The following is a 26,080-nucleotide window of genomic DNA, read 5'->3' on the forward strand; positions in this document are numbered from 1 at the left end:
TATTAATACTGTCACTGAGACTGTCTTCCTTTAAACTCAAATACACAGTGAAACTAAAATAATATTTTTAGTTATAGCCTACATATAATTGTATACAGGTTAAAAACATCTGTAGCTATTTCAGTCAAAGTGAGTCGGGAGAAAGGAGGGGGGACCCACAGTCGGATCTTGCATACCCCAACTTGTTGAATTAAGTCGTTGTGCCCCTGAGAGTGTGCTGTATTTGGGCCAACTTCACCCATTCACACTTTTGGGAAAGAGGCCACTTTGTGAGTAGTAGGAAGAGAGTATCTCCTTTGTGCTTTATTGGTTTCATGAATGTGCATAATAAATACAGGAGTTTGTGAGAAGGGGAACTAGAGGGTATATCGCTTGAGCAGGGTGGGTTTATGGTGGACTATGTAAACCATTTGTGAATAGTAGAGAACTGTCATTTATTGCAAATACTGGTGTTTAAAAATGTTGGTAATGCCTATGCTTCTCAATGATTTTGATGTATCTATTGATGCGTGAATAGAAGATGTTTGCCTGTGTGACGTAAATACCTTGTTGATTTTTTTCACATGACAAGAATACCGTATGTGGGTCCAGGTTATGTATTCCCAAGTTGCGAGACGTATTCGCAGCGGCTTTTGGCTTGCCATTGAACAATGACGGCCACCGCTTGCGCGATTTCAGATGCACTTCTGCGATTTCAGATGCACTTCTGCGGCCGTTTGGATCACTCTTCCTTTCAATATTAGCAAGCCCCTTGAGCTTATTCACTATTAAATCATCTAGATTGAAAGCTAATTTCTTTAGAACTACTTTTTGTGTTCAGCTTGTTGTTCTTCCCCAGCACCTCCGATTAGCATGGTTGGCTACATACGTGTGAAGGAAGTTCAAAATAAAGACGTACATACGCATATATATACACGAGGAGCAGTGCACTCGGGCTTGACAATGGATGGAGATAGCCCTCTGAAAAGGTGTGCTTTTGCAGGGCCCTGCCTCGCAGGTCATGCTGACCTTGGTGGACCGCGGACGGGATAAGCCAGCAGAAGTGCAGAGTTTTGGGCTGCGCACAGACATATACTCCAAGAAGAACGTCTCTGCTAAGGTATTTTGCTACCTCCAAACCAATTTGGGACGCTGGCGGCACGAGTTCAACACGTGTCAATCTTTCACAACGGACAGTGCATTCCAGGACATTTAACACGTATATTTTTATGTTTAAGATAGTTACTAGTGAAGTGAATCTGGTAGCACCGACTCAAAGTGAGGCACCTTGGAGAGAATGCATAGTATACAGTGTCCAGTAAAACGTTTGTGTTGCTATTACCTACTCACCGAATTGAAATCTGGCTAAATGTATAGGTTTACCAAAAACCAGAGCAAAAACCACTTTGCAAACATGCAAACGCTTTTGCGCTTACAACTACTTGTCAGAATTATAACAGACACCTGTTGCATTTATTGGCCTACACTAGACATTGCAAAGACAATATCAATATTATCAGAGCATGTTTGTTTGCATGTTCACCACAAATATGTGTGGTTAATGCAGACTTGATTCCTTGCAATAATGTATCTATTTGCTGTTTGAACATCTTAACATACCTCCTGTTTTATTGCCAGAAAGGGTAAAACCTATTCTTGTTTTTAATACTTTGATATTGGGAAAAAATGTCCCATGATGTAAATGTATTGTGTCCGCAGAGCAAGGCCGCAGCAAGTGCATCCCGCGAGTGGCTGGACCATGAGACATTGCTTTTGCTGGAGGTAAGTTGCAATTCGTTTAGATTGCAAATTGGCTTGATACACTAATAAAAAAAAAAACTTTGTTATTTTACCAGGTAAGCCCCACTGAGCAATTTAGCTCTTTTTTTTTTCTCAGAAGCGACATGACCAGCAAAGTGGCTTATCATCATATGGAAATATATAGCATCCAAATACTCAAAACGCGTGTTTATAAATGTGGAGGGAAAAACCAAAGGACTCGGAAAAAATATCCACGCGACCACGGGGAGGACATGCAAACTCCAAATATACAGCAGGCGTCAGGGTCGGGATTAAAACTACAACCTCCTGCACACCAGACGAGGGAGTTAATATCTCACCACTGTGGCACCCCAGACATTGAATGTATTTGTCGATTACATGAATTTCTTATGCTGCTTGGATCGAATTTTGCATGCAAAAATTAATTGTTTACACGGTTCCTGAATATTTTCTGCAAATTATTGCGCTCATTGTTGGAATGAGACAGAATAGAGGCAGTACATGAGGGACAGAACAAGGTAACAGACAGTGCGGACACTACTGATGGTGACCGTGATATACGAGAGAACAAATGAGGCAGTGTAGACCTTGCAGGTGATATGGCAAAAATGAGGCAGCTTAAAGCAGATGGTGTAAAGGAGAGAATATGAGATGTATGTGCCTATGTTGACCTTCTTTCGCACCGTACGTATCCAACCAGAGGTGCGGGATACAGTAGATGACACAGCACATACAAAACTGACACTACAGATGAGTCGGTGAAAACACGACGTAAAATAATCTACTCATTAATTTATTTGTGACGAAAATTGTGGCATTTTATCAAACGGTGCGGGAGGTGAATCGTGACATTTATCCTTTTTGGTGGTTTCCCAGGGATTGAGGTGTGGCTGACTGCGTATAAAGTGACAGAAAAGCATGAAAGCTTGCAACCAGTCCCGCGTGAGTTAGACAACGTAGACAAAGCCTACCTCTGCTGCGTGCTTGTTGGGTATTAAAAATAAATAGCATACATTATTTTTTCCTGTTTCCATTCCAAACCAAGCTAACACGCTTGGCCCAGCTGCAGCGGCTACTTTAATAGGAAACCTTTGCCGAAGGGTTGTAAAAAAAATCTCGTACTACACTATACATTAGGTTCTGTCGCGTGCACAATGTGGGCAGTGGTAAGTGGTGTGTTTTTGTCTCCTTTGTGCACATGGAGTGGTGGTGCGTTAAGCAGACTGAAACAATCCTAAAATCCTAAGTTGAATTCCTTTTCATTGGCAATTTGTATCTAAACCTGGTCTAGTTTTATCAAAGCATTACCCGGCCCGAAAATGTGTGCCTTGTACAAAATTGTATTTTGCACCTCCCATTAGCATGGTTGGCTACGTACGGTGTGAAATAAACTCAACATTCGCACACACGTACGTAGTTAAAATCAGCTTGGCGATCGGTGGCCGTGCCGCGTCTTGTTGGCATCAACGGCGGGTGGTTGATAAAAGCTCGAGCCACCACCATTATCCGGGCTCAGTGGGGGATCGTTGTATTTTTGTGTGCACAAGCGTTTCTCTGAAACAGCATTTGCCAAGCAGGAAGTTGTGACAACCATTTTGCTCCATGGGAACCTCATTTGCCAGTAAAAATATGATAATTGTTTTTTTACCCTTCTATCTGGCAACAAAACTGACACCTTTTTACAAGGAGTCATGTTTGCATAGACCGCAATACCTGCAGTCATAATACAAATAAAAGACATAACTCTGATAATGTGCACTGTCCTTGAAATTGATTGGTCCACACCCGAGACAGCTTTCCTTAGAGCCTAGTCTCACATGGGTTGTCTCGGGTGTGGACCAATCAACTTCAAGGACAGTGCACATTATCAGAGTTATGTCTTTTGTTTGTATTATGACTGCAGGTATTGCGGTCTATGCAAACATGACTCCTTGTAAAAAGGTGTCAGTTTTGTTGCCAGATAGAAGGGTAAAAAAACAAATAACCATTTTGCTGTATTATTTTGAAAGAGCTAAATAGAAATAAAAACAGTTCAAATTAGGATATTAGAAATAACAGTGGCCTACCACTGAGTAAATGTCGTTGGATCTTTAGCATGCATGTTGCAAACAGTTCACTTATGCCACTCCCACACCTATTACGAAGCAGCTGATTCTACGTGCACAGTTTTATCATGCGAACATAAATACATTTATAAGCTGATTTGCTTTTACATGCAAAATCATACCTAGGATCGATTATAATTACAGTGGCAGCATTGTTAGCCGAAATTACAATTATAATTGAGCCCAGGTCTGCATCTGCAAGTTAATTTATATTTAATGCACTAATGTATTATTTACTGTCAAAAAATATATGCAGTTTGGTTGAACGACAAAAAAAAATACTGACTTAAAAAATCCAGGTTACAATGTTATCTTTGTGCATAAATCTAAAATATAGGTCAGGGAAATGCCCCCTTCATTTGTATAAGTGCAGTAATCCATCACGCACGCCGCTTATGTTTGAATAACAATCGCATCCATGTGCAAGTTAATAACCCCGAGGGCCTGCGAGACAAGCCGGATTTTTTCACAAACGTGATGGTGACCTAGTTTGGTTTTTCTCTCTGTCTGGCCGCTCGCACGCTTGAGCTGCCGAGTCCCCAGCCAGAGGCGTGAATATAAACCAGAGTCCTCATTCTCTGCAGCCCCCACCCACCCAACCCAGCCAGCACCACACGCACGCCTTGCATTGTCATTCCAGTGAGGCCCTCGTGAACCATTGTGCGCATTGCTGCAGTGATGAAAAAAAAAATGCAGTGACATTGTGTGCTCCGGTGTCTTAGCCTAAAGCTCACGTATTATAAATGTATCTGCAACCACACTGACTGAGCAAAAAAATATTCTCTTTGGGTGTCCAGCTCACCCCTTGCAAACGTTACACATGACCTCATTGATCTCTGACAAGTTGTGCAAGGAATGTTATTACTTACGAAACTGATGGCGACCTACTGCAGATGGCAACGCATTGCACTAAGCTAGACCTGGTCACTAGACGCATCGAAAATCAATAAATGTTTAATGAATTACGAACGTTGGGAGAGGGGTGACTGAGCAATTCGCCAGTGACCACTCAGCACACTGGTCGCCCCAGTTTGTCCTCATACAGCAAATAAACAATTAAGTGATTAAACATTTTTCATTTCTTTAGATCTGCTTTTCATGTTTAGTTTGTTTTCCTTCCCCCACACCGATTAACACGGTTGGCTACATACGGTGAAAAAGAAGTCCAACATGTATGTACATTTTGTAGGAAAATGATTAAAACATACAAATCTAGATGTTTTTATAGTTTACTCTAAATTTGAACATGTTAGCGCAAGCACACCACGTGACCAACCCCGCCAGTGCACACGTGCGAACCAGAACCGGCCGTCACCGCGACAGGACATCATCGTTTGCATTTCTCGAAAGGATATTCGTTTTAGAAATGCGCTTTAATTTCGTAGTTGTATTTATATCGGGCTGGAAGTTCTTTGTCAGTGTTCGCACTGCTTGTGGTCCCATTTTGGAGGCACATTTAGACTTCTCCAACGCGGTGGCCGCTGGCGACTTGCAAGTTTTTTTGCAAGGCATAGTCTCCGAGCCTTGACGAGAAGAAATGAGGCAAAGAGAAATGGACTGTTTAAAAATTCCATCTTGCCACTGCAGCTGGTCTGCCCTGTCCCCCCTCCTCCTATGGATCCTAACGAGGGGGACGGGCCGGCTAAATAGACAACAATAAAAATAATAAAGTTTGGAGACGACGATGTTCTATCCTCCCGGAGAAGTGGGTGACTCCACAACAGCCGAGCCCAAGGGGTTTGTGAAACGACGAAACTTTCTTGCAAAGTGTTCTTCTGAAGGGAAATTGCATATCTGCAATAGCGACCAGATGCACACTCTCCATGTCACAACACCGCAGCTCAATCTCTCAGTACGGAGTACGCTCAAATCTAAATTGGAGGTGTGGCCCCATACGCTACAGTGCACGTGGGGCTCGGGGTCCTATCCCTGGTCACCATTGCATATTCACTTAAAATAAAAAAATGCACCTGGCTTCACGTTGCTATTAGCAGAGTGCACAATTATACGTGTCATTAACCACAGGTGACCTCACACAGGCGATTATCACCATGGGCTGCAGATCAAAGCTCAAGATTTGAGGCATCAGTGGAGACGATGAATGACGAATCAACGAAACCCCAAGGGGCAGCCTTTGAAGAGGCTTCTCTCATGCGACCACCAGGGCATTTGCACCTCAATCTGAACCTCGTAGTTCTGAGACACCGCGGATCACTGGGAGAGGAGATCCCTTTGGAGAGGGTGTATGTGGAACCTTGTCCTAAGGCATCTCCTGCACTGTAGTGCAGTTGAAGAATATTCGTGGAGTTGGACATTGTCAAATCAAGAGGATCAGTATGGCAAGAAAGACCAAGTTCTGTCTGTCCATCGTAAAGATGAGTACTGTGGAACGGCAGTACGCTGTAAACTGGCTCGAGCACCGGACAATTTGGATAGTTCTCCAGGCCCTGGGGTGGTGGCTGTAAGCTGTCAGGACTTTCCCGAGGTAGCGTCACCTTGTGGCGGGGACTCACTTTTCTGTTGTCAGCTTCCGAGCCTGTTCAAGCAGTCACCTCGCAAAGCTTGTGAACTGCAAGGCGGTTTGGGTTGGGATGGGGTTGGGTTTTGGTTGGGTTCAGATTGGATGGATTGGAATGGGTTGAGTTGTGTTGGAATGGGTTGGAAGGGGGGTGAGATGGGATTGGGTTGTAATGGGGTTGGGTTGGCTCGGTCGACATTTTCTTGATCCCCACGAGTGGTCTCTAAAAAAACTATTTATTTTACCAGGTAGGGCCCAATGAGCTATATATTTTTTTCAGAAGCAACTTGGCTATCACAAATGATAGCTCAACAAAGTGGCTTATCCCGTGGAAATGTATAACAGCCAATATTCTAAACGCATGTTGATTCTAAATGTGGAGGGAAAAACCGAAGGAGCAGGCGAGGTAGTTAATATCTCCCCACCGCGGTGCCCCTACCCCGTCGGCTCTTTGAGGAAACGGTGCAGAGATTAGCTTTTTCTGCAGAACACGTACCGTTACTACGCGGAACATGCACCCCCATTGTAAAGCGGTTTCTGAGCGGTCGACGACCTACTACCGTATTTTCCCGCATATAGCCCGCATACGCATTTAACCTGCAGACACATATACCCTGCAAAAATAGCGTTTTGTGTAAAAACTAATTTCAGATACTCTTTGGTTCTTTCGGTAAGTCACGTAGGTAGAAATAAAACAAAATAAATCACAACGTTTCGATAGCAACACAAGCCATCGTCTTCAGGTGAAAATCGCGACAGCCGCGATGTCTGCTGCGAGCAGCACTGATGTCTGCTGCCAGACGTCGTGCTGCTCACGGCTGTCGCGATTTTCACCTGAAGACGATGGCTTGTGTTGCTATCGAAACGTGATTTTTTTTTTCTACCTACGTGACTTACCGAAAGAACCAAAGCGTATGGATTCCTGCAGTCACGAAAGCTTCAAATCAAAATTTCAGATAGCCCGCACCTCCATATACCCCGCACCTCCATATACCCCGCATGCATTCATATCTTGAACGTCGTTACCACAGCGTAATACATTCCATAATGACTTAAGTCATAATGACTTAAGTCATAATGACTTAAGTCATAATGCTAATCTCTCTTTAACATGCTAATTTTTACCTGGCAGCCCTTTGATTGGTGGAAAACGAACCACTGCTGGGCTCGCTGCCGAACACTTACATTATCATTGGCTGCTGACATTTGGCCTACGCCCATTTCAAACCCTTATAAACAGTTTCCCTTGGAAGCAAACCCCCCTTTTCCTGAAGACAACCGCTTGTGTTACTATCGAAACATCGTAGTTTTGTGTTATTTTTTTATTATTTTCTTTGAACCTATCTATGTGACTTTACCGAAAGACCCAAAAATATGAACCCTTACTAGTTGGCTGTGTCGGGTGGTGGCGGGTTTTAACGACACATTTATATATTTACGCCATCTAACCCAAAAACCTCTATTATGGATGATATTGGTCGTGAAAGTCTACGTGTTAAACTGTATATGATTCAGTTTACTATGTCAGTTGTTATTTCCGACTCTGTGTGTCTCTCTCTTATATCTCTCAGATGTCCTTTGCATTTCACTCTCATGCCTTTGGATTGCACTCTCATGCTCACATGTCCTTTGGATTGCACTCTCATGCCTTTGGATTGCACCACTCTTCGATCTTACATTAACATGCTAATCTCTCACATTTACATAGCCACTTTTGTGCCCTGGTCCAGGAGGCGACTCTCCGTTCTTACATTAACATGCTAATTTATCACGTTAACATCACTAGCCCCGCCCACTTCTTTATGACCCCTGGGCTACACCCATTTCAAACCCTTTAAAACAGTCTGCCTCAGCAGCAGTAGGCCACGCTTTCCCACCTGATGACGGACGCTTGTGTTGCGCCCGAAACTTCATGATTTATTTTATTTTATACCTACGTGACTTTACCGAAAGAACCAAAGAGTATGGATTCCTGCAGTCATGAAAGCTTGAAATCAAGATTGAATATGATTATCAATGTGATGTAGCAACTTCTTCATCTAGCTTTATTCATGTGTTCATTACGTATTGAATCGACTGTTGTAACTCTCCTCTGGCCTCCCCAAGTCCCTCATCTCCAACTGATCCGCAGTGCCACTGCCAGACCTCTCACCCCCACTCCTAAACAAGACCCAGTTACCTAAATCATGGAAACCCTCTCATGGCTTTCCAATCAATTTCTAAATCAACTCCAAAATCCATCCTCAGTATTTTGAAGATCCTCAATGGACTCACATCTGCTTGCTTCTTCCTTCCCTCTCATGATCATCCCGGTCATCTGCCCTCCGCTACAAACACCAAGGCCTTCTATCAAAGTCACCACACAACCTTCACCCAGTTGAAGGTCATTTCTCTGCAGAGGCCTTAATACCCTGGAAATCTCTCCTAGATATGTGTTCAATATCCAGGCCCCAACACTTTTTTTTCTCATCTACCTGTGACTGTGTCTTGTTTATAAAATGTCTTCAGTCACACCTCACGATACCATCATCTCCAAACTTTGCCAGGATCTCCCCCCCTTCCAAAATCATACTTTTCTCTCCGTCCACTTGATGCATAAAATCCCCCTATTTTTATACAGTTCCTTGATATGCTATCACATTTGTACGCTGTGTACATATAAACTGTATTGTCATCGTATTACAACATTGTAAGACCACGATCCCCATTGTGTGGCAAGTACTTTAAATTTAAGTGAATGCTTTTCTTGGACCAAGGCACTGGACCTGTACACGGATGACTGGAACAAAGTGTCGGAGCACGTGGGCAGCCGCACTCAAGATGAGTGCATCCTTCACTTCCTGCGGCTACCCATCGAAGACCCCTACCTGGAGGCAAGTCCCCTGCATGCCCCCTTGAGAGCTTCACCAACTCTGCTGGGTGGCAACGTTTTTATTCGTCGTGCAGATGAGCGGCTCCGGGCCCAATGCTCTTGTCAAAGAACTTGGTCCAGCAATCACACAAGATTATGTTATTCAGATATAGGGTTGACATCTTAGATGATCTTGATTTGAAGCTTTCGTGACTGCAGGAATCCATCCTCTTTGGTTCTTTCGGTAAAGTCACATAGGTATACATTTTAATTTTTTTATTTTTCTACCTACGTGACTTTACCGAAAGAACTAGAGTATCTTAGATGATATAAAATAAAAACTAATTCACAGTCTCATGATGGAAAAAAATCACATTCTGTATTACTAAACTAAACAATTTTTTATTTTACCAGGTCAGGCCCACTGAGCTAAAAAGCTCTTTTTCAGAAGCAACCTGGCCACAAATGATAGCTCAATGAAGTAGCTTATGTGGAAGTTTATAGCAGCCAAATACTCTTAAATGCACTTTGATTATAAATGGTGAATGTGTCAGAGTTGAGAGAGCAGAAAGATTAATAAACTTAGAATTGGAGATCACTTAATTTTTTTACATTGAGGTGTCTCAAAAAATATGAGTGGTCAAAACATACACACGGTTTGAGCTGAGTGAAAGTTTTCCAGGATGTAAAAAAAACTAAAAAAACGTCATTCCTCTACTCCCAGGGCGTGCAGTCATCCCATTGCCCGTGAGCAGTTCTGTAGTCTTCATGTAACATTTTGAAAGCACGTCAGTTGGGCTAAGTCTGTCAGTTGTACAAGTCAGTCTTTCAGTCCTCTACTCTGAAGAAGGATTGTCGAACACGTTAACAATAATGATTAATATACAGCCGCTTGTCAATCCACTGAAGGTCTGCCCACGCAGTGTCAGTCATTCTGGTTGTTTGACATCACGCAAACTTTGATCATCCGCACAGCTACTTTTGACGAGCCATCAGACAAAGACAGTCACCACATTGTGCGCTTTCAGATGCGCTTTTGCAGCAGTCTGGAAGGCTCTTTCTTCCCATATTAGGAAGCCACTGGAGCTATGCACTTTTACATCATCTAGATTGAAAACTAATTTCTTTAGAATTGTTTTTTGTGTAGAGTTTATTGTCATTCTCCCGCACCTCCAATTAGCACGGTTGGCTATGTATGGATCGAAAGAAGTTCAACATACATACATGTGTACATACTACAGTGAAGTAAGGTTGGGGAAAAGGACTGCTGCATAAATAACTCACCACCACAGTGTACACTTAAGTTTACCGAAGCAATATTGAGCGATGCTTTTCCGTTGAACAGCTGCCACGTTAGTGTTGTTGTTCAGGTGGTGGTGGTGATGATGATGCCTCCATTCCAACAGGAGTCCGAAGCATCCATGGGTCCGCTGGCCTATCAGCCGGTTCCATTCAGCCGCTCAGGGAATCCTATCATGAGCACGGTGGCGTTTCTGGCTTCCGTTGTAGACCCACGCGTGGCCTCCGCAGCGGCCAAGGCTGCCCTGGGTGAGTGTCTCGCACATAATGGCACATGTGTGTTGGGTTCGCCGTCAAAAACACACTCCTTGGCATGATAGAACCACCGACTTCAGGCTCCAAGCGGATTCTGCTCATTCTCATGAGCAGAATCCGCTTGGAGCCTCACTGCTTCTGGCCATGAAAACATCCTGAGTGTCTACGCCCCAACACTCTACTCACCTCCGGAGATTCATGACCAGTTCTATGAAGAACTTCACAATATTATTAGCAAAATCCCCAGCTCTGAGCACGTGTTTCTGTTGGGAGACTTCAATGCAAGGGTTGGGGCTGACCACAACACGTGGCCCGCATGCCTTGGCTATCACGGCATTGGAAAGATGAATGCCAGTGGCCAAAGACTACTGGAGCTTTGTTCATACCACAATCTCTGATTCTTTCTCACCTAAACCATGTCATAAAGTATCATGGAGACATCCAAGGTCTCTTAATTGGCACCAACTGGACCTCGTCATCACCCGATGAGCCCTCCTCAACTCAGTACTCATCACACGCAGCTACCACAGTGCAGTCTGTGACACCGATCACTCGCTGGTATCCAGCAAGGTCAGAGTATGCCCAAAAAAGATACATCGCCTCAAACGAAAGCGCTACCTACGCATCAACTCTGCCAAGACCTCCCTCCCAGAGCTCACTCAATTATTCCAACACAGCCTTGATCAGTCCCTACATGACACACCAGATGGAAGCGTGGAGACAAAGTGGACATACATCAGAGACGCCATCTTCAATGCAGCCATCAATACCTTCGGTAAGCAGACAAGGCGGAACACAGACTGGTTTGAGGCGCTCCTGAAGTACAAGCAGGTCCCAAGTACAGGATCATTAAAGGCTCTGAAAGCTGCCCGCAGTGCAGCTCAAACGACCGCCAGATGCTGCGCCAACAACTACTGGGTGAACCTCAGCAGTAGGATCCAACTCGCCTCTGACACTGGCAATATCCGTGCCATGTATGAAGGCATCAAGACAGCCTTTGGTCCAAACATCAGGGAGACTGCCCCCCTTAAATCCAGCACAGGGGCCATCATCACTGATAAACAAGAGCAATTGGCCAGGTGGGTAGAACACTACTCAGAGCTCTACTCACGAGACAACGGTGTGTCAAAAGCTGCCCTTGCTGCTGTAAAGCTCTTACCAACGATACACGAACTGGACAATGTTCCAACCTTGAAGGAACTGGACAACGCTATCGACTCACTAGCCAGCGACAAGTCCCCGGGACAGGACGGCATCACACCTGAGGTACTGAAATGTGCGAAACCCGCCGTCCTCACAAAACTCCATGAACTTATCTGCCAGTGCTGGGAAGAAGGAGCAATGCCTCAAGACATTAGAGACTCCAACATCATCACCCTATATAAAAACAAGGGTGACCGTGGGAACTGTAATAACTACCGTGGCATCTCCCTGCTGAGCATCGTGGGGAAAACCTTTGCCCGTGTGGTCCTCAGCAGGTTACAGATACTAGCTGAGAGGGCGTATCCTGAGGCTCAGTGTGACTTCAGAGCAGGAAGGTCCACAATTGACATGCTCTTCTCCTTGCGTCAGCTACAGGAGAAATGCCGAGAACAGAGAATGCCCCTGTACTTGGCATTCATTGATCTTAAAAAGCCTTTGACCTCATCAGTAGAGGAGGCCTCTACAAACTCATCAAAGTGATCGGCTGCCCACCGAAGCTGCTGGCAGTCATCTCCTCTTTCCATGACAACATGAAAGGAACAATACAGCACAGCTGCACCACCTCAGAGGCATTTCCCATACACAGCGGTGTAAAGCAGGGGTGCGTGCTTGCCCCAACACTGTTTGCCATCTTTTTCTCACTTATGCTCACACATGCCTTTGGGACAGCAGAAGAGGGAGTCTTTCTCCATACAAGATCTGATGGCAAACTCTTCAATCTTGGCCGTCTCAGATCCAAAACCAACCACAAAGTCCTCATCAGAGAACTTTTATTTGCTGATGATGCCGCGCTGACAGCTCACAGAACAAGGTCTGCAGACACTCATCGACCACCTTGCCAATGCCTGCAACAACTTTGGCCTGACAATCAGTCTGAAAAAGACCAATGTCATGGGCCAGGATGTCAGAGACACCCCTTCCATACACATTGGCAGCTACACCCTGGAAGTCGTTCAGAACTTTACCTACTTAGGTTCCACCATCACCTGCAATTTGTCCCTTGTCACAGAGATTGACAAGCACATTGGGAAGGCGTCCACAGCAATGTTCAGGTTGACCAAAAGAGTGTAACAAATCCCTAACACTCAACACCAAAGTGCCTGCGTCCTTAGCACCCTCCTCTATGGGTCTGAGTCCTGGACAACATACGCCCATCAAGAACATCGACTAAACACATTCCACCTCCGATGTCTCAGGCGCATCTTCGGTATCAGATGGCAAGATCGCGTTCCCAACACCTCAGTCCTCAACCTGGCCAACATTCCCAGCATTTACTCTCTACTCAGTCATAGGCGCCTGAGATGGCTTGGACACGTGCGCCGCATGCAGGATGGCAGAATACCCAAGGATGTCTTGTACGGCGAGCTGGCATCAGGCACACGGGTCACTGGTCGCCCGGTCCTGCGCTTTAAAGATGTCTGTAAACGGGACATGAGGAGCTGCGACATCAACCCAAATGACTGGGAGAAAACTGCCGGTGACCGACTCAACTGGCAGCAGGCTGTGAAAACAGGCCTAAGGAGAGGCGAGGGGAAAAGACACACTGCTTGGCAGACCAAGAGGGAGCGACGTAAAGAAAAAGCAACAAACACCTCTGGAGCTGCCACGCATTCACTTGCCTCTGGAGCTGCCACCGCATTCACTTGCAAGTGCTGTGGCAAGGATTGCCACTCAAGGATTGGCCTACTAAGTTATTCTAGGCGCTGCAAAACCTACAGCTGACCTCGTAAGGCGCAAAAGAATTGTCTCTCGAGACACAAAGGCCTATGGACTATGGAAATGTAATTAATATTTAATCAATGTATATTTCTATATGTGTATGGTATGACATATATGTACTCAACGAATAAAACTGTAGCGACACGACCGCACTCTGATAGCTGGCGCTAAATTTTGCCACCCACCCTCCCGCGTGTGGGGAGCGGTGGTGCAGCGGTTAGCGCTACGCTGCGCTACCAACTCGGCGACCCGAGTTCGATTCCCGCTCACGGCCAACACCAGTGACAATTAAATTAACCGGTCCTGGGCCTCCCCTAGGTCGACTCAGGCTCAAATGAGTACCTAGTGAGATGTGTAAACATCGTCACTGGGAAGACAAAGGCGGCCGGGCGTGGTGTTAGCCACTCACCCCCTCATGTGCCTTGCTGGCCTTCATAGGTGGTCACTAACAGCACTTGCCCCAAACAGTCTTTTAAGGCTATACATGGGATCTTTGTCTTTTTGTAATGTTAATTTTACCCCAGGCCTCCCCTCAAAATGAGACGTTTCATCTCACCTGGTCATAAAGGCAATGACAGTGATTAAGAACGACGGAGTGATGTTCTTCCATGAACGCATTAGGCATTGATCGGTGCTCATTATCACTGCACTCTGACCAGGCTAAAATATAGACTTCTTGTTTGTTTGTGTGTGCGTGTGTGCTTAGAGGAGTTCTCGCACAGAAGAGTCCTGCTACCTCCTGATCTTGCAAGAGTGGATGATAAGAAAGAGGAGATCATACTCAAACAGGAGCAGCAGCAGCACAAAACCAGTAAGATCATCATAGTATACATATACAAGACGCGTCTCTTCTGCTGTGAGTGGAAGGGAAGAGTGGAGTAATGTGTTTAAAGAAAAAGCGTATTACCCCATGAAAACACTGGGAAACCTGAAATAATTTATATGTTGTGGGTTTACTCTCAACACCGGTGTGCTGAAGCATTAACTAATTGGCACGTTTTGTTTACGTGATAAAGCTTACTAAATGGGTATGTTGGGTGGTGGCAGGTTAATGACACATTTATATTTAAGCAACATAACCCAAAAAAACCTTTATTATAGATGTGGGTAACAATAATTGTATTATTTCACTTCAATGCAGAAGTATTTTTCCAAAAAGTTGCTCGTCCTCCTGCCCTTTCTGAACAATAAAGCCATTGTTATTTACAATTTGACTTAATTTGTCACCAAAGCAATACATTTACATCCTGCGTCATAAAAGGGAAAACTGGTGGCATGACGGTAACTGTGCCGTGTGACGAACACGGTGGCCGGAGTTCATACCCCGGCCATGGCTGCAACCGGTGGTGAGTGGTATTGGAACTGGCCTGCAATGACCAGCATGGCGAAATATGGTCAAACAACTCCCCACGACCTGTACGGCCTTCATTCGTGTGTGTGTATGTTTAACTTCTTTCGCACTGTATATAGCCAATCATGCTAAACGGAGGTGCGGTGTATCTATATATGTATGTTGAACTTATTTCAGCCAGCTAGGGTTACGTTGGGGGCATGATACTCTGGCTGACCTGGAGACATGTGACTGGATGATACTGGAGTGGGGCCACCGGTGGAGGGGGCCAATGGGTGGTCACGTGGTCTGGGAAGAACTCTCGAGAGACTTTGGGCAAAGACGAGAGAGATCGAGAAGGTGGGCGGGGCGAGAGGCGGAACCAGCCCCAGCCCGGCCCGGTATAAGGGGGGCCCTGAGAGGGGCTCGGGGTTCTTACTTTTGGAGAGGCAGGAGATCCACGTCAAGCTTGAAGAAACCTCCAGCCACGCGGTCCGGGACCCAGCTTGTGGTCCGGACCAGGATCATGGAACGGTGTCTAGTACTGCCGTAGCGTGGTTAGTTGGGTGGTTACCACCCGAGAGTGTGTTGTGTTAATAGCTTGGAGTATGTTGTGCTAAGAGTTTAATAAAACGTGTTGCCCCCAAGACAACGTCTGCGACTAAGTTGGACTCACTACACATACTTACACCGCACCTCCGATTAGCATGGTTGGCTGCATACGATGCAAAATAAGTTCAACATTCATATGTATTTTTATGGATTTCAAATAGTTAATCTGTATTTGAAACTCCTATGTGTGTTGAATGCTTGCTGTTTGCAGTGTCTTAGATTTTGGACCATTTTGTTTGCTTATGTTTTGCCATGATCTAGACACTTTATCTTTGGTAGGTTTTCAACTACACATTTTCAATTGACTGTTGTTGCATTTGAAGGTACTGACGATTCCAAGCTCGGCATTGGCAATAATGAGGATGAAAAGAGCAAGGTAAGGCTACCGTGAATTAATAGATGAAATCTAAGCACAGCAGTGATGTAAATAAAAAAATTAGCTTTTGTATCTGAAGTAGCTTATTAATTCGTGGCGCTTAGTCTGCAAATTTATCATTAACCCTTTCCCGTTCCAAGACGTACTGCAAGTTGGAGGGTGGGTGGGTGTCCCGTTCACCGCTGAATCTTGGAACGTGCGAACGTATTTAGCATTAATTTTATTTAGAGGCGTGGTAGCACCGTTGTTTTGTAAATACGTTATTACTCACCAGGGAGAACCCTCGTGACACGACCACCACACTCTACGATAGCTGGAGCCAAACTGTGCCACGCCCTCTCGCGTGGCCTTCTTTCGATTCCATTTCCGATTATATAATCAGAATGGAATCGTCAGAAAAACCGTTGACCTACACGTACGTCATCGGAATGGGTTCATGTGCAACAAATCTCTAAATATCCATTATGCTGTCATCCATTTCAATAAACATCTCCCTGAATGGAAATAATCCCTCAGAACTCCGCATTAAACGTGAAGGAATCTCACACCGGATCTGACTTGTCCTGAGAATCTCCTTCATAAATCATAAGGAACAGGTGCTTGTATTGACTTAAAGCTTTCGTGACTGCAGGAATTCATATTATTGGATCTTACGGTAAAATCACGTAGATAGGTTCAAAGAAAATAAAAAAGAACTAAAAACTACAACGTTTCGATCGCAACAGAAGCAGTCGTCTTCAGGAAAACGGGGGTTAGCTTCCAAGGCAAACTGTTTATAAGGGTTTGAAATGGGCGTATCCCACATGTCAGCAGCCAATGTTAATGTAAGTGGTGGGCAGCCAACCCGACGGTGGTTGGTTTTCCACCAATCAAAGGGCTGCCAGGTGAAAATTAGCATGTTAATGAGAGATTAGCTTGTTAATTAGTTGATCGCGGAGCCGCAACCGAGGGGTCGGCGTGCGAAGTGACTGTGTTAGTGTGAACCCTGTGAAAGCGCAAGTTTGAAATGGCCGTAAAGCACAACTCACATCGGAAGGTGGTAGGATAGGAACATCATAGCCAATTATGACTTGTATGTTCAGCCTGGTACATCATGGGGGGGGGGGGGAGTTGCTTACAAAGCATTTCTTATCTATGGGACCTTTTTGCCAGTATAAAAAATGATGAAAAAATAAGAATAGGTTTTACCCTTTCTGTCCATAAAACAGGTGTTGCGTTGTATTTGTACTGTTTGCCTCTTGGCCTTCTCTCGTCTAACACTGGTATTGAGCCTAGGCCATAAAGAAGGCTGCTGTCTGGTTTAAGCCAATCAGTTTCAAAGACAATGCATATATTATCAGAACATGTTTGTGTGCATGTTTTGCCACAAGTGTGTGTGCTGAATGCAGACTTGATGCCTTGCAATAGGTGTCTATTTGGTGTTTGAACATCTTAACACCTCCTGTTTTGATAATTGGTTTTTTACGCTTTAATCTGGCAACAAAACTGACACCTTTTTACAAGGAGTCATGTTTGCATAGACCGGGTTGGACCAGATGACGCCAAAAGGCGCACAACTCAAAGACAATGCACCATCAGAGTATGAGAGCTCGGGGCAAGCATCTACACTATGGGAACCTCATTTGCCAGTAAAAATATGATAATTGGTTTTTTACCCTTCTATCTGGCAACAAAACTGACACCTTTTTACAAGGAGTTCCCATAGTGTAGATGCTTGCCCCGAACTCTCATACTCTGATGGTGCATTGTCTTTGAGTTGTGCGCCTTTTGGCGTCATCTGGTCCAACCCATGTGAGACTAGGCTCTAAGGAAAGCTGTCTCGGGTGTGGACCAATCAACTTCAAGGACAGTGCACATCAGAGTTATGTTTTTTGTTTGTATTATGACTGCAGGTATTGCGGTCTATGCAAACATGACTCCTTGTAAAAAGGTGTCAGTTTTGTTGCCAGATAGAAGGGTAAAAAACCAATTATCATATTTTTACTGGCAAATGAGGTTCCCATAGTGTAGATACCTCCTGTTTTATTGCCAGAAAGGGTAAAACCTATAATTTTTCATCAAAGCATTACCTTTCCAGGACCAGTCCGTCCAAATCTGCTGCATTGCTTTGTTCTCTTCTGATTTACTCCCTTAAGATGTGGAGGTCTGGTTTGTTGGTCGTAACGAGCAATCGTTTTGCCTCGATAGGAAGGAGCGACGACTGAATTTGGTGTGCTCAAGGTGGAGGCTGGCAACAGGGAGGAGACGAGGGAGGAGCAAGGTTGGGATGACATTTAATCAACTCAACCGCGTGATCGTAATCTCAAGTCACTCAAATAATCCAGTATTCTATCCAATGTACAACCTACATTTTCTTTTTGTACTCTTGTTCAATTAATTTGGGTGTTGTTACAGTCAGGCCTCATTTACCTTGAAAAAAAAAACACATGGCTTAGCTTTCCTATACTTTGCACTCCTATTGTTTTTTGTATTGTTTGTTGTTGTAAATTTATGACCCCGTGCCCTTCCTGGACATCTGAAAAAAGAGCTTCATAGCTCATAAGATTCCTCCTCCATTCTAAATAAATATTCTGATAAAGATGCTGACATCCAGGGTGTGGCTGTGAACGCACGAGCCGCATGCATTCTAAGATGAGCTTTCTGTTGAGTTGTTTGCTGTCATCGGTTTTAGATACGGTAAAACCCCATGATACGTCTCTCCCTTTTATGTCATTTCGCAAATACATCGTCGCTTTATTAACACGGCTACCCGCTTTGTCTCGCCTCAATCCAAACACACTCTTAACATCGCTGACAGCATCGTCGGCCGTCCTTACTCGTTTTCCGTCGCCTCTCGGCATCCGCCTCCACCTACCCTGCACACAAACTACTTTATGTCGGGCGTAAAGAAATGTACAGTCGAATACAATATATTATTCACGTACAATATATGACGTTTTTATAGTGCACTCTTTCTGTATAATTTATGTTAAAGTTTACTGTTGTACACTAGTCTTGAGTACAATATTTTTAGTAATTTAATGTAATGTTGTGGGTATGTCTAGGATGAAGATGCACACATTAACACAGCTTCACTTTGCCTCTGTTGTCTTAACTACCTCGCCTGGTATATATGAGGTCATGGGTTCGATACCGACACCTGTATATTTAGAGTTTGTATGTTTCTCTCCCTGTGGTTGTGTGAATTTTCCTCCGGGTCCACCAGTTTTTCCCTCCACATTTAGAAACATGCGTTTAAAGTATTTGGCTGATAAGCCACTTCATTGAGCTATCATTTCTGGCCAGGTCGCTTCTGAAAAAAAGCTACATAGCTCAGTGGGTCTTACCTGGTAAAAAAAAAAAAATTTTGCTCGTGTGAAAACAATACTTTGATTACATCGTTTCGATATTCGCCGTCGCACCTTTGAGGAACGCATCCCCCGACGTAAACGGGGGTGTTACTGTCGTATGTTTACAGTGGGAGCAGTGAGTGCTGTTGAAGTGAAGTTTAAACGTGCTCACGGAGTCACTTCAATAAGGTCTTTGGCCATCCAACTTTCCTAATTTCGTGTCACGCTTCCATTATTTACGTGGTGCCAGCAACAGCAATAACAGTTGCACCAAGATTCCATATTTACTGAATGGGTCGGAAATCAAAGTTAAAACTTTGCTGCACTGGTTAATGCCATTTTTGTGGATATGAGGCCCATGATGTTCAGGCACACATGCATGACGCAGGGAATATTTTTTACAATGGGTATGAACACTGATGTCCCACACAATTTGAACAGTATTTTTAACTTTACGTGAGAGAATGTGGCGCAGGGTTGTTAGGTATGTAGCCAACCATCTTAATCGGGCGTAGTGTCGATATGCACATTTAGGAACATCTGCTGTGTCATTATTACTGTTTGTGGGATAGCCTAGCCATGATTTATGAAGGGCGTTTATGCATTGCTGCCAAAGTGCATTGTTTGCCAGTTTTGGTTTGCCTCGTAATTTGAGTTAATGGAATGTTTTACTCCTTTGTAGGTCACAATTTTGAACTCAATTATTCATGCACAACATTTTCATGGCAACATTTATAAATTCAGGACACAATTATTTTTTATCAGATGCTGTCTTGCTTGTTATACCCCCTCCCGGCCAATTTGAAAATGCACAGCTGTTAAGGTTCGGACAGTTACTGTTTCCTTGGTTAATCCCGCACTGCCCATACCAATACCCGCCATTCGCCACTCAGTGACGGTGATGTCACCATGGCGCCTATGCCAGGCCACGTGAAGTGTCGAAGGCTCACTGCTGACAGGTCATGGGACAGACCCAGCAGGTGCCATAGGTTGACCGACTGACTGGCAGATGCGCACCACCTGTGCCCCCTACCCTGCCAACACTGCAAGCAGTTGTGCACCTGCGACCACAACTGGTCTTTGTCATTGACGAATGTTTTGTGTCCTATGTATGCTCTCTAATAACTCCAGCCACGCGCTGTCTGTTACTCTGATCAGGTGAGGAGCAGGAAAATATGTCCAGCAGAAGCAAGGCGGAGACTCCTGCGGAAGCCCTAGGCTTGTCGTCCTTGCCAGATGCCAGCATCACTGCAACGGCTGCTGCTGCTGCTCTCATTGCAGCTGCTGCCAAGGCCAAGGTATTGCACTTGCCGCACTGTTCAACTCCACTGTCTCTCCCCGGGTCGTTTTACGCGTGGCAATAAAAAAAAAACCCTGTGGGTGGAACCACAGCGGAGAGAGAGAGGCTGCATCTTGGCAAGAACGTGATCCACGTTTCTCCAAGGCGGCGATGCCGATTTCTGCTATTACGAGTGAGCAGCAAAAGTATGTATATATGTCTGTTCAACTTCTTTATCGCACCACACATAACCAACCGTGCTAATCGGAGGTGCGTTGAACGGACAACAAACTGAATCGGACGGGAAGCCTCATCTTCACCCACTACAGTTGGGTCCGTCCAACTGTGGCCAGGCAGACATTGTATTTGACTTATTTGCATCGAGCATTAAACGGCCAACCCACTACGTTCTCGTTCTACCCCATGAGGATAAGAGTATTGAGGGAGAAAAATAAATCATGGGATTCAACCATGGCGTCAAAAAAACAGCACCAGAGTTTGAGCCACACTGACTGACAACTTGGTCTGTCTCAGCCCAGCCCATCCTTGCCTGACATTCACGGGGAGTCCTGAAAAGTCTATTGGTGAACAATGTGGCCCAAACCTCCACTGGAGGAGGTGACTATATCGGCAGTCATCATCGTTTAACGGTGGCCCATTTAACGTTCATAAAATAAGTTTTTTTTGGGGTCAGATCGCCTAAATATAAATGTGTCGTTAAACTTGCCACCACCCAGCACAGCCCAATTATTGAGGCTGTCACGTAAACAAAACGTGGAAATTCGTTACTAGTTCAGCACACTGGTATGTTGGAGAGTAAACCCACAACATTTATATTTCGAGTATCGTGACGTTTTGCCGGTAATTATGAGGCAACAGACAGAATTTTGGAGAAATCCTCCTCTTGTTTCGGTCTTCAAACAACGTGTCGCGTTGTTTCGCTTATATTAGCGTTTATCTGTATGATGCCGTGCTATTTGTATTTTTTTTTGGCTCCTATGTATTGCTCACTTCAATATTTATATTTTTGGTATCCTTGTTTTTCCGCTTAAAGCAACTGGCAGCTGTGGAGGAACGCAAAATCAAGTCACTGGTGGCGCTGTTGGTGGAGACCCAAATGAAGAAGCTCGAGATCAAGCTGAGACATTTTGAGGAGCTGGAGACCATCATGGACCGTGAGCGGGAGTCGGTGAGTCACTTCTCATTGTCTCCTGGCAGGTGAAAACGGTCGCAGTGATACACCCCCCCCCCCCCCAGTTTTCGTCGGAGGGGGGGGGGGGGTTTGATGCTTTCCTGAAAGGTGCAACGACGAATATCGAAACTACGTCAATGAAAGCGATATATCGGGAGACGTAGCCTGCATGCCACGAGAGCTAAGCAATAAAACGGAGGGTACGGTGATGCTGTCTGTTAATGCACGCATCTTCATCCTAGTCGTACCCACAACGTTACATTAACTTAGTAAACAAACTATACTCAACACTAGTGTACAGCGGTAGACTTTAGCACAAATGATACAGATACAGTACAATAAAAAAAACATCAAAATGCCAGACATTAATAATATATTGTACTCGATAGTGCATTTCTGTATGCGCGACGCAAAGTAGTTTGTGTGCAGGGTAGTGGGTGCAGGTGAAGGCTGAGAGGCAGCGAATAACGAGAAAGGACAGATGACGATGCTGTCAGCGATTTCGATTTAAAGCTTTCGTGACTGCAGGGATTCATCTTCTTGGTTCTTTCGGTAAAGTCACGTAGAAGGGAAGTAATAAAATAATAAAAATAAAACATAATAAAACAATTCTCACGACGTTTCGGCCACAACGCAAGCAGCCGTCCTCAGGTGAAAACCAGGTCCGTCGAGGCGACAGAGTCTGAATGAAACAACACACGAGCTTGGAGCATATATATAAGCTGGGCGCATTGACAAAGGAATTTGCATATCAAAAGGAATTTAGCATATTTATGGGAAATTTATGGGAAATGCAGGAATGTGATTAGTACTACATATGTGATTAGTACTACATATGTAGTACTAATCACATTCCTGCATTTCCCATAAATATGCTAAATTCCTTTTGATATGCAAATTCCTTTGTCAAGAAGCTGTCAGCGATGTTAATGTGTGTTGAGGCGACGCAAATCAGGTCGCGGTGTTAATAAAGCGATGCTGTATTTACGAAACGACATCAAAGGGGGAGACGTAAATTGGGGTATCACAAGTATAGTAAATAGATCAGCGTCTCGTAGAGAAAACCTTAGAAAATCAGTTTGACGGAAAGAGTGATCAGTTGGTACGAGAACTGGTTCAGGATGAAAGGTTATTGATAATTGCTAGAAGGCAAAAGATGTAGATTGGGCGTATATTAAGAGGGGAGGAAGGCTTGCTTTACAATTTGGGAACATATAAAGTAGTTTTGAAACTAATTTTGACATTGTATGTGAAATGTAGCAAACATATACAGGCGGTCCGGGCTTTAAGGATGTCACAGCACGTTCCTAGAAAGCCAGTCATAAATCGGCCCCTATTTTCCCCATAGACAGTAGAAGCAGTAGAAACATCACTTGCCGATGTGTTTTTTCGTTTTATCAGCCATATTTAAGAGGGTTTATTTAATAGGTACAAGTCCACACAAAACACTTAGATAATAACAAAGCTCCACGCCAAGTCACATCGGAAACTGGACTGACTGTTCAAATCCGTTCTGAATAGTGTCAGAAAGTGCGTCGTGAATCCAGTTTCTGCGTCACAAACCGATCCATGGTGGCATTGTGTAAACGTTGTAAATCGGACTGTCGTAAATTGGAGACCACCTGTACACATAAAACTGCAGGATATTGCATTCCTGTATGGTGTGTGTTTAAATTAAAGCTCCCCGCGCTTGCGTGCACCCCCATGTACCTGCTTTTTTGTGAGTGAAGCTGGAATATCAACGGCAACAGCTTCTCTCGGATCGCAGCACCTTTCACTTGGAGCAGATAAAGCTGGCCGAGCTGCGTGCAAGGCAACTACAGCAGCAGCAATTGCAGCAGCAGCAGCAGACTTGTGGACAGACAGGAGAGCACATTGGAGCAGTGCACACTCAAGGTAGCAAACAAATAAGCTTGTAGCTGGATGCCGTGCGGCCAAGACTGTTATCTGTTGTTGTTGGTTCCCTTCGGTGTGTTAACCCCGTCTGGTCAAGAAACCACTGTGAAAACATCATACCTCACCCGAGCCCAAGGACAGAATATTTTACCACAAAGATTGGGCAAAATGGTGTGCTCCCCACGTTCATCCAGCAACCCAACACCTGACAATTGCCGCCTGTCGTATTTTCGGTCCCTTTAAAAAATGACATTTTATAGGGAAAAATTAATTATCAAAAGTGAATCATGGGGATTGTTTGATCATACTTCACCATGCTGGTCAATGCGGGATGGAGGAATAAAAAAAATCATTTTCAATACCTTGGTGTCATAACAAGCCAGAGTCCCCACTTTTTCTGTTATGATGCATAATATGGCATGTATGTATGTCGAACTTCTTTTGCACTGTACGTAGCCAACCATGGTAATCGGAGGTACGGAGGAAGGACGACAGTCTAAACACCTAAGATGTAATGAGACTCATCCACATAAACGCATCAACTTTTTTCGCACCTCCGATTAGCACAGTTGACTACGTATGGTGCGAAAGCAGTTCAACATACATACATTCACGTCATTAGGAATAATATGATTTGAACTACACGAATCTTATACTGTAAACTATCTTAAAATGATGCCTACCGTGCTTGACTCGTGTTGTAAGGAACATCCGTATTTTTTACATCGTTGACAATGGCACTGACCACTTAAGCATGTTGTCGTGATTAGGTTTCCCTAAAAGAGCACGCTGCTGAACTGTGAACGAAGTTTAAATTGAGTTCAAACGCACATTGTGGTGCTTCTTGCTGATGTGTTGTTTTCTCACTTCCTCCTACAGATCAACCGTAACGCTTGGGGAGGAGAGTCAATTCCTGAAGCTGTTGACAAATATACACTGCATTGTTGATGTATGTTCAAGAGGCTCAGAAATGGACACAGCCTGTGACTGATTGTAGCCAGATTTGTTTGTAACACTGTTCCGGAAATTATTTTGTCCTAATTTTTAGAAAGTTGTTTAAGGGAGAATAGGAAAAAAAGGGAACAGTAATCTAGGATTATTACCGAAAAGCAAACCTTGTACTGTTGTGGTAGTGCCGTACGCCGGTAATTTCTCCTCCCTGAGCCAGCCTGAAAGTGTTCTCTGAACAAAATTTGAGTGCGGCCCTGGACACAGCGTAACCCAAGTTGCTCAATTGTAAATGGTTCATTTTATTACATTCCGCGTGTAACTTGACCTCTCGTTGTAAAATTGAGGCTTGTAAAAATGATTTAAAGTATGACGAACAGCCTTTGTGTAAAGCAAGGTGGTAAGTGTGTTTTTGTAAGGATTGGTACAAATGAATGTTGTGAATTAATGATGTGGCACATTTACCCTTTTATAGGATGTGGCAGATGTTATCCACTCAAGTTGCATAAATTCAGGGTAGGCACGGCACGGTTCAGATTGTGTGTATGCAAACTGTTTTTACATCTTGTATATTTTTTACGCAAAATCAAATGTTTGTCTTCTCTCCGTAATGAAATATGAGACGGGTTAAGACACCTACCCTAATTTAAGTGAAATCTGTGAGCCAGTGTTTTTGTTAAGGTTGTGCTGTTTATTTATATTCATTAAAGCAATGTTAACGTCTTCAGATACCAGACGTGACGTAAGTGATTGAAGCCGTATCCTGTCAACTCCTACATCATTTTAGCATGACTTGAGCATTTTAAATGTGCATCTATACAGTTTAAACTATATTTTAGTTTACGAGGTAAGGCCCACTGAGCTATGTAGCGCTTTTGCAGAAGCGACCTCGCCACAAACGATAGCCCAACAAAGTGGATTATCAAGTGGAAATGTATTACAGCCAAATACCCTAAACACATGATGTGGATTATAAATGTGGAGGGAAAAACAGGACCCGGAGAAAAATTCACTTGACCACGGGAAGAACACGCAAACTCCAATATCCAGGCGTCAGTGTCGGTATCGACCCCCTGTGTACCAGGCGATATAGTTAACATTTCACCACCCACACCATAGAGTAATAATATGCCGGTTGGTATTCTTTGTATTGGCTGAAAGCCCATGCGCTTTCTCAAAGGATGCATTAAATTACAGATCCACACTGTACCCAGAACAAAAGGTGAATAACAAACTCTTGCATATTGCTAACAAGACCACAGTTACTGAAATGGTGGTGTTTAATATACAATTAATACTAAGTGTTTTTTTACGTTTATAAGTAAACTGTACAGTGGCTTATAACTGAAATTATGTTGTAGCTTAATTTGTCGTGTTTTTATTTATATATTTTAGTATTATACTGGT

At 44.1% G+C, this 26,080-nt stretch overlaps 1 protein-coding gene across 1 annotated transcript in view; it reads left to right on the top strand.

Annotated features, from left to right (window-relative positions):
* LOC133358567 (SWI/SNF complex subunit SMARCC1-like) overlaps positions 1-25,400 on the top strand; it is a 54,062-nt gene extending 28,662 nt beyond the window's left edge. Inside the window, exons 10-20 of the mRNA XM_061576936.1 lie at positions 983-1,099; positions 1,699-1,761; positions 9,141-9,257; positions 10,642-10,783; positions 14,418-14,522; positions 15,977-16,029; positions 18,217-18,289; positions 20,517-20,656; positions 21,692-21,826; positions 23,560-23,725; positions 24,605-25,400. Of these exons, the coding sequence (XP_061432920.1) occupies positions 983-1,099; positions 1,699-1,761; positions 9,141-9,257; positions 10,642-10,783; positions 14,418-14,522; positions 15,977-16,029; positions 18,217-18,289; positions 20,517-20,656; positions 21,692-21,826; positions 23,560-23,725; positions 24,605-24,615 (1,122 nt within the window). The 3' untranslated portion in view covers positions 24,616-25,400. The remainder of the gene's footprint in view (positions 1-982; positions 1,100-1,698; positions 1,762-9,140; positions 9,258-10,641; positions 10,784-14,417; positions 14,523-15,976; positions 16,030-18,216; positions 18,290-20,516; positions 20,657-21,691; positions 21,827-23,559; positions 23,726-24,604) is intronic.
* The last annotated feature ends 680 nt before the right edge of the window (positions 25,401-26,080 follow it).

The sequence above is a fragment of the Lethenteron reissneri genome, chromosome 62 (genome assembly GCF_015708825.2).
Source record: "Lethenteron reissneri isolate LAM-NWPU_2019-01 chromosome 62, ASM1570882v1, whole genome shotgun sequence".
NCBI lineage: Eukaryota > Metazoa > Chordata > Hyperoartia > Petromyzontiformes > Petromyzontidae > Lethenteron > Lethenteron reissneri.